Source organism: Salmo salar, chromosome 03, assembly GCF_965601325.2.
Source record: "Salmo salar chromosome 03, fSalSal1, whole genome shotgun sequence".
NCBI classification, from domain to species: Eukaryota; Metazoa; Chordata; class Actinopteri; order Salmoniformes; family Salmonidae; genus Salmo; species Salmo salar.
The window spans coordinates 10843474-10853080 of record NC_138293.1 but is presented as its reverse complement, the minus strand read 5'-3'; the positions used below and the strand labels follow the sequence as shown (position 1 = coordinate 10853080).

The window sequence follows — 9607 nt, the reverse complement described above, 5'->3', positions numbered from 1 at the left end:
TAGAAAACAGTCTAGGACTTGGTATATAAGTGCCATAGTGTGATGCAGCCTGAATTGAAACCAGGGACTGCAGTGACACCACTTGCACTGAGATGCAGTGCCTTACACCGCTGCGCCACTCGGGAGCCAATGTAAGGCAAATTTACGACTTGTCTAGCCTTTGCTCCAATAACCTCCAACCTCTAAGCGCTGTCTTATGTTTACAAACATTCAGGCGCATGCAGCATAATGCATGAATCAGTTATATTTGAATTATGCAACAAAAAAAACTTGTTCATCAAATGTTCAGAAACCATTCAGACATGGGATAAATCTTGACCCGGCACAGCCAGAAGAGGACTGGCCACCCCTCATAGCCTGGTTCCTCTCTAGGTTTTTTCTTTGGTTCTGGCCTTTCAAGGAAGTTTTTCTTAGCCACCGTGCGTCTACCACCGCATTGCTTGCTGTTTAGGGTTTTAGGCTGGGTTTCTGTACAGCACTTTGAGATATCAGCTGATGTAAGAAGGGCTTTATAAATACATTTGATTTGATTTGATATATATCAACAAGTTATCTGCCAATTTACGTCTCTGCCGCATAATCCAATAAAATCTATACTGGCTAATCTGAGTACTTCAGAGATCTCTAGGACTTCATAGTAGATGGGAATTCTAGATGTAATTGTTTTCAATAATTTGGGGTTTGTAATAATGAAAACAAAAGGTATGAGGGTATGTTTGAGTGAGTTTATGTGTTGTATGAGTATATGTGTTGTATGAGTATGTGCAGACAGATCATCTTCTCTCTTCTCATCATCTCAACCTAAGTGTTTAGTCAACAGAACCCAATGCGCCTCCAATAGTCACAGGTCGACACCGGGCCAAATATAGTCAGCCATAAAGCCTCTTAGGAGAGAACCTTCTTACAGTTCCCTTTCCGTGAACAGCATCTGCGAATAGACAACACAAAGATCCTTAAGCCAAAATCCCTCCCAGGTATTTAATTCTAAAGGAGTAATTACTGGGTGTATCTTAGGTCTGCAGGTACGTGTGTTGTTGCCGCTCATTCGCGTCCAGTCTTTGGAGCGAGTTGCACACTCACACTCAGAAACACACTGCACAGAGCAAGGGATCCTAAGGAACTGCTGAAGAACCCAGTCACATAGGGGGGACAGACCAGACAAAGCCACCAAGATGTGTGACATGGGGGGATTGGATAACCTGGTGGCCAACACGGCCTACCTGAAAGCCCAGGGTGGTGACGACAAGGAGATGAAAAAGCGTCGTCGGAGTTTGTCACTGCCCCCGGCTGAGCAGTGTGCCACCGTCCGGACTACCATTGATAAGAACTTTGAGTCGCTCTGTGAGAGGCAACCAATCGGCAAGAAGTTCTTCCGGCAGTTCCTGACTGCTACCCCAGAGTACATCAATGCCGCTGAGTACCTGGACGAGCTGAATGACTGGGATCTGGCGGAAGGCGCTGACAAGGACAAGCAGAGGGCGAACATGATGAAAAAGTTTTGCAAGGCCGACTCCAAAAACTTTCTGACCTACCTCCCTGGGGAGGTAGCTGACAAGTGTAAGGCAGTGACGGACAATGACTTTGACGAAGTGATGAATGTCAAGGTGAAGGAAGCCACACGGGAGTTTCTGAAAGACAAGCCCTTCACAGACTACCAAACTAGCCCCTTCTTTGACAAATTCCTGCAGTGGAAGGAGTACGAGAAGCAGCCCATCAGTGATAAAACCTTTTACGAGTTCAGAACTCTGGGTAAGGGAGGTTTTGGAGAGGTAAGCATGTAGAAACCAATACAGCAGCATCATGTCTTTGCAACACTGGCAAAATGAAACATGTCAGTAATATGTATCTGCGATATTATCTCTTTAATGAATGTAAAACAAATGTGTGGCAACAGGACAATTCACAAAATAAAGAATTATGCACAGAATCAATGATTAATCCCATGTAGTCATTCCCATAGTTTCACTGATGCAGCGTCTATCAGTACAAAGTACACCTCAGTTAACTTGCAAAGAGCTAATCTCTCGATAATCCCCCACAAGGGATGACCCACGGTTCTTAATTCCTAAAGTACAGAATCCGTTTCATCACACGTTACTACTCTATGCATACTTTCAAGCTTGTATCATTATCAAGTTGTTCTACAAGATGAGAGAATTCTCAATGGAAACCCCAAATGTCTCCCTGTTCAAGCGTCATGTGTCAGTATCAAATCTGAGTGTCACATGGTGCCATTTATCCAAGCCTTAGGGAACTCTGCTGAGGTATTCAAGAGTCCTTCTAACCCACGGTCTCCCTCTGTTCAGGTATGTGCCGTACAGGTGAAGAACACAGGCCAGATGTACGCCTGCAAGAAGCTGTGCAAGAAGCGCCTGAAGAAGAAACATGGTGAGAAGATGGCCCTGCTGGAGAAGCAGATCCTGGAAAAGGTCAACAGCCTGTTTCTTGTCAACCTGGCCTACGCCTATGACACCAAGACCCACCTGTGCCTTGTCATGACCCTGATGAACGGCGGTGATCTCAGGTATCACATTTATTACGTCAGTGAGAAGACCAAGGGTATTGAGATGCCACGCATCATCTACTACACAGCGCAGATCTGCACAGGCATTCTTCATCTGCATGAAATGGATATCATATATCGTGACATGAAGCCCGAGAACGTGCTGCTGGACAGCTTTGGCCAGTGCCGACTCTCTGATCTGGGTCTGGCCGTGGAGCTACCTGCTGGAAAGACCATCTCCCAGAAGGTAAGCCTTGGATTTTCAAAAACGTGTAGTTGACTGTGGCTTTGGGAAACTATCGAAAGTCGGGAGCAGTAGGGATGGTGGAGAATGAGTATGAAGAGATAATTATGATGTCATGACAATGAAGACAATAAGGTTCCTTTATGGTTGTGATCTGATAGCAAGCTTCCAGAATTGACCTTTTCATCATAGTGTGATAATTTGGATGGTTAAAAGTGCCTGTGGCTTCTAATGCATTTTCTAGTGAATTGGCAATGATGTGTCCGCAACAGCATTAGGTCAAAAGCCAGGCTGAAGGGTTTTATATGGGATCAGAAGCGACGTGCTATGTCACACAAAAAAATGAGGAGTAACTTAATATGGGAGGGAGTGGGTGAGTTTATGACATGGTATTGTCCTATCCCTGCCTATTAGATGATGGGGCTAGGGTTAGGGTTGATAACATTTGACCTCAGAGTCTCACACATATACTCTCTGGACCCTATGTCTCTGAAGCTTTTGCTGTAAATATGGAGGGATTACTGGATCGTTCAGGATCTGTCCAAGAGGAGTCTCTGGCTCCATTATATAACCCAGGGATGCGCAAGATGGAGGCATGGTGGCTTCAAAACAGTGCCCCTCCAGTCATCTAGTGTATATATATAAATCTTTGATCTACACCAGGGATGGGCAACTTTGATTGGTGTGGGGACCACGAAAAATCTGAACTCATCATGAGGGGCTTGCGTACCCACATCAGTACCTACACATGCAGTCAGAGCCGGCCCTAGCCTTTTGGGGGCCTTAAGTTACATTTTGTTGGGGGGCCCTCCTCACCTTGCGAGCAAAACATTTTAGCCCCCGCTCTTGACAGAGGAGAGAATAAAACAAATCCTGTAATTCTACACATTTTGCCATGGGGCATAGAGAAGTTTTACCAATTTTATAACACATTTCATGCAATTCTACTCATTTTACCATGGGCCAGAGAGAAACATTTGCAGTTTTACAGCTAATTTCCTGCAAGTCTACTAATAACTCTGAGAGAGATTGACAAACAAAATCAATGGGTGCCCCCCAGATGGTAATTCGACCATGATTACTAAAAGATAACTGGCTAGACTAATTTACCAATCTAAAAATGTTTTTCTGACCCACGCTAATTGAGTGACTATCAGTGACTGACATAACAATAGAAAACCTGCTGATGCACAAACCACATGTCAAAATTTCATTTAGTGTATTCTACTATTCTAACTACTGTCTGAATCTCCCCCCAATTTAAAAAAATATATTTCTTTGGAAATTGTCAGTTGCCCATCCTTGATATAACCGATTTCATCCTTAATGGGTGGTTATTATATCCCAGACAACTATAGGAGGACCATTTTGGGGGCATTGTAAGTAGAGTTGGGGGTTGGGTTTGGTGTGTCAGGGGTGTCCTCCTGATCTCTACAGTCAAAAGGGGATTATTATGTCCAGCCCCTAAACTCCTTGGATACTGCATAAACTCATGGGTACAGCAACCTTTGTGCAATATAAAGATAGGCAATATTTATGGAGCCTCTTGAGACTATAGAATGGTCTATTATAAGATCTCTATGTGGGGTGTCTATTTGCACAACCAGGATACAAAAAAAATGAGGTCATCAAAACCAATCTGACCAATCAAAGACACAGGACAGGATTTTGCAAGTCAACGAACCAGAGAAACTGATAGTTTAGAAGCATCTCCCTTGGTTAAGTCAACCATTTCATTCAGGGATGACAAGGCTAATTGTGTTAATTGTGCAAATTGTGTTGTTACCTGGGTGTTTGACTGATACTTGATGAAAAATGCATGTTAGGAAGACTTCTGCCTGTACTAGTTCTTAAGATGCTGTGTGTATGTTTATCAATCCTGTGAACCAGTCAACCATTAGCTTTTCAGTCAAATGATTTGTCACAGAGTTTTACAGATTGGGGCATCTCTACAGGTCAATGAAGAGTAAGATGCAGGCTCCGTAGAAGCCCAGTAAGCTCATTATCCAGAGCTCTTCTCTGGTCCTCCTCGGCAGACCGGGGAGCCTTGACTAACCCCCCATAGGCTTGGCTGGCTTTGGCCTTGTAAGCCTCTTACTTAGCAGGCATTACACAAATCAGTCCCCTGATCAGACTAGCAAAAACAGGTTAACCTTAGGCACAGTTTGTGTGTATTAATGAACTAGACCATTTTGATGGTCTACTTACAATTTCTTGACTATGCAGTGTATTTAGTGAGGCCTTAGATCTACAAAAAAGTTTGAGGAATTAGAGGCCAAAGTTTGCCCCAGCTGTTTGGCCAATGGCTGGACCAATCAGGTGTTTGGTGAGCTTTGATTTGACCAGTCACAGGGAGTAAGTAGTCCATCGCTGTCCTCTTTTGGAAAGGTGTTTTCAATGTGGTTAGCAATTAAGCGCGGGTCAAAAGTCAACCGAAAGATGGGCGTGGCATGTCCATTTTTGTGTACAAGGAGAAACCTGGCAAGCAGTCCTGCTTTAGCTCATGCAGGATAAAAGCTAATAGACACCTGGTACCAGGGACTCCGTGTTGAGTCGTGCAGAAGAACAACAGCCCTTAGCTGTGGTATATTGGCCATATACCACACCGCCTCGGGCCTTATTGCTTAAATAGACACCTGGTACTCGAGACTCCGTGTTGAGTCGTGCCTAAGAACAATAGCCCTTAGCCGTGGTATATTGGCCATATACCACACCCCATTGGACCTTATTGCTTAAATAGAAGCCTGATACCAGTCAACCAAGGTGAAAAGCTCTTGAATTCATGCTATAGGTCCAATGTGCAGTGCTGTGCTAGTGTCGTCCTCTAGAATACAGGACCACAGGGCTCTCCAGGATGTATTGCTAAGCACATTTGTAATGCTATACTTGTGCATGGTTATACATATAGATGTACACGTGTGTGTGTGTGTGTGTGTGTGTGTGTGTGTGTGTGTGTGTGTGTGTGTGTGTGTGTGTGTGTGTGTGTGTGTGTGTGTGTGTGGTGTGTGTCTTACAGTATATGGTGCATGTGGTCGCTCACTAGAGTCCATGGATGGACATCCTTTATGTAAGCAGAAGGAGAGGTACATCACCCTGGATGTGCACATGACTCTTGACAGGAGAGAGTGAGAGATTAGCATTAGCATTAAGCTACTTGTCCCACACTATGGCTGAAGTCAGGAAGGAGCATAGGAGGGACTAGAGAGGGACAGAGAGAGAGGGACAGGAAATAGAGGGGTTATATAAAACAGCACATGGCTGTGTTCATAGCCATGTCCTGTTTTATATAATCCATCTTCTCCCTGTCCCACATGGCTGTGTTCAAAGCCATATCCTGTTTTATATAATCCATCTTCTTCCTGTCCCTCTCTCTCTGTCCCTTTCTAGTCATTCCTAAGATCCAGCCTAACCTTATGTTCCTGGTCTCATCCTCACTAGGTCTCACCTGGTCTCATCTTCGCTAGCCCGAGGCTAGTACTTCTTAGACCAGGCTAGTAGAAAGTGTGCCAAACTAACACTAAAACATTATTTTTTGTCTAATCATATCTCATGGTACAGACCCTTGGCAAGTAGAATATCACTCAGGCTGTTCCATCTTCATCATGTGGATCAGCTTTCCGATAACCCATTATAACTGGCATCGGCATGCTCTCATCATCTGTCAAGAGAAATGTTGACTTTTGAGAAACAGGAAACAGATACAGTAGAGAAGGAACTGTAAGGATGGTTAATATCACTTCTAAAACCATGTTACCCATGCCATGTGATGGATCTGATATCATGACAGGAACAAATGAGCTGATATTTCAAACATACCGTACGCTGATGAGTTGTCCTCTAATTGTCTCCATCTTGCTTCCATTCTTCCTGAATCTCTCCTCCTGCCTCCCCTACACCGTCCCAGGCTGGAACCGGAGCGTACATGGCCCCTGAGATCCTGAACGAAGTTCCCTACAGGACATCGGTCGACTGGTGGGCGCTGGGATGCAGTATTTACGAGATGGTGGCTGCCTACACACCATTCAAGGGTCCCGAATCCGGGAAGCAGAAGGTGGAGAAGGAGGAGGTGCAACGTCGCATCTGCAAAGAGGAACCCCCATGGGAGCACAAGAACTTTGACGCGCCCACAAAAGCCATCATCCAGGAGTTCCTCAAGAAGAATATCGATGAACGCCTGGGCTGCAAGTAAGATAATCAGTCTGTCCAGGCTACCATTAATATACGCAATGATAACAATTATCTATTCTTTACTGAAGTTGTCATTTATGAAGAAACAGCCCTATCAAGTCAGGTAGCTCACCATAGCTGGCATAATAGCATTCCTTTTTCAATTACAGTCAATTCAGAAAATAAACCAAATTCCAATTCCACATTTTCCTCATTGAAAAGCATAGCAGAGAATTGGAATGTGAATGTTAGCATACTTTCTGAATAGACAGGAATTATAATGAAATTGACCCCAAACCTGTTGTTGGCTAACATGCGAGCATGTTACAATTGATCAAGGGCAGTATCAAAAGTATCTGATGCACTCTGCAAACAACTGGTTGAATTAATTTTTCAGTACACAGTATTTAAGTTTGTTTGTTCAACTGTACAGCTTGCTGAGTTATCTGTGACGTTAGCCTAGTTCGCTAGTTAGCCTTCACCTGCCAGTATGATGCTCATACAGATGTGTCGACAAACTTTCCTCCACAGGGGAGGAGGTGAGGACCCCCGTAAGCACGAGTGGTTCAAGTCCATCAACTTTCCTCGTCTGGAGGCTGGTTTGATCGACCCCCCTTGGGTGCCCAAGCCCAACGTGGTCTATGCCAAGGACACTGGCGACATTGCTGAGTTCTCCGAGATCAAGGGCATTGTGTTCGACGCCAACGACGAGAAGTTCTTCAAGGAGATTGGCACGGGAGCCGTGGCCATTCCGTGGCAACAGGAGATGATCGATACGAAACTGTTTGACGAGCTGAACGACCCCAACAGGAAAGAGTGTGCTGGGGGTGATGACGGGGAGGGGAAGTCTGGCACGTGCACATTGCTGTGAGCAGTCAAACCTGGCACGTATATACACCAAAACATGGCACCAATACATCAACTGATTCGCTCATGTTCTGTAAAATTCTTGTAAAACATTACACACAGAAATAATTGAACAAAATGCATCGGAGAACAGCAGGAGAGAGAGATGAGGTATCCTTCACTGGACCGGGTCGATTGCCAAGCGATTTTAGTAATATGTGTTGAAAGTTCCCGGAGCTTCCGAACACATAGGAGAGTAAAGGTGGCTTTACCATGATTGGTATTGGTAGTCTCTTCAGATTGCAGCTACTCCCAGATGTTTCTCATGATGTATTAGTGCCCTTCTGGCCAACAGGGGTCGTAAGATTAAAATATAACAAATTCATATGGTGGATAAAACATTTTTTAAATGATTAATGGATGAATACAGGCCTCTGTTTACATACAGCCTGCATCAGAAAGATTTGTGTATGTAGACTGCAGTGCTAGCCCTAGGCCTGAAACCTAGGCATTGGCCACAATGGAGCACGGTATGCTGAATTTACTAGTTTGGGAATATGGTTGGGATCTCATTCTTGATTGTGTTCCATTAATTGAATTTGATAGAGGCCACGTTTTTTTTCAACACCCCCCGTCCCCCGTCCCCCACACCGAGATGAATTTTGTCTCTCTAAAGGCAGAGGTGATAACTTTATTTTTGTCAAATATTTCAAGAGATGAATGTCTGTATGGACACATCACCTTTTTAGAAATTCCACCTGGAAGCGATCAAAAGCTAATAAATAATATTTCTACCATCAGAAGTTATTTCAAAACAAAATGTGGCAGAGATTTACTTACCTATAATGACTTACCTTTAGTCGATCACTAAATTTCCAAGCAGATGGACTTTCCAATCTAGCATCTAGTTTTATTTTAAAACGGTGTTGTATATGAATATAAATATGTCTATCTATGCATTGACAGGGGAGAAATCCACAGATTAGGTGCTAGTCAGGACTGGATGAATGCTCAACTCTCGTTGGGCTGTGAAGGTTCCATGCCCTGGTTTCTCAGGAGAGAGGAATGTAGAGAAAATCCAGTCGGATTCTATATTCGAAGATTGAACATTGAGAGGAGTTGGGCTAGGCCAACAATGTGTTCCTGTACCAGGAATATCTATTTGTCCCCCCCCATGCTTCCATTCATGTGATTTGTCTGAAGTTCGAGATACGTGTACAAATCTCAAGTTAGAATCTAGTTAGCTAGCTAGCTTTCAAAACGTTTAACAAAAAAATTCACTGTTCCCTTGTTTGTTGTCTCAGGGCTAAGACTTATTTCATATAATAATAATAAAATATTATTATTATTATATAACTTTAAATTGACTAACTTTATTATATTATGCTATTAATATAAATATCATAAACATACTTGTAAATATAATTTGAGAGGAAAACATTACAGATGCTACTGTAGGAATGTGTCATTTATCAGGGACTTGCTTGAATCTTGAATTATTTGAATAAAAAATATGTCTTTTAAAGCTTTTGTTTTTTCTTACTACCTCCAATGGTAATTCACTATTGTACTTGTTCCTGTGTGTTCCTGTGTGTTCCTGTGTGTTCCTGTGTGTTCCTGTGTGTTCCTGTGTGTGTGTGTGTGTGTGTGTGTGTGTGTGTGTGTGTGTGTGTGTGTGTGTGTGTGTGTGTGTGTTTGTTCTTGTGAAAAGCACTTTTCATTCATTTCGCTCAAGTTGCTGCATTAGTAATCAAACAGCTGAACATAAGATGTACATGCTGTCTAGGACAGGTACGTGTGTGCGTCCCCCATCGCGAGCATGTTAATTTTGTCCATCCACACCAGAC

At 43.4% G+C, this 9607-nt stretch overlaps 1 protein-coding gene across 1 annotated transcript; it reads left to right on the top strand.

The window, feature by feature from the left end:
- Positions 1-1059: 1059 nt before the first annotated feature.
- Positions 1060-9090, top strand: LOC106598174 (rhodopsin kinase grk7a). The gene is made up of 4 exons (XM_014189236.3): positions 1060-1769; positions 2307-2750; positions 6652-6932; positions 7446-9090. The coding sequence occupies exons 1-4, from the start codon at positions 1173-1175 to the stop codon at positions 7783-7785; spliced, it is 1662 nt and encodes a 553-aa protein (XP_014044711.1). The 5' UTR covers positions 1060-1172; the 3' UTR covers positions 7786-9090.
- Positions 9091-9607: the final 517 nt, after the last annotated feature.

What these genes read in the sequence shown, in the direction of transcription:
- LOC106598174 (XM_014189236.3), top strand. Translation starts at nt 1,173, where the DNA reads ATGTGTGACATGGGGGGATTGGATAACCTGGTGGCCAACACGGCCTAC. An exon ending in GTAAGGGAGGTTTTGGAGAG is followed by an intron (nt 1,770 to 2,306) that starts GTAAGCATGTAG and finishes CCCTCTGTTCAG; the next exon opens with GTATGTGCCGTACAGGTGAA. An exon ending in GATGAACGCCTGGGCTGCAA is followed by an intron (nt 6,933 to 7,445) that starts GTAAGATAATCA and finishes TTTCCTCCACAG; the next exon opens with GGGAGGAGGTGAGGACCCCC.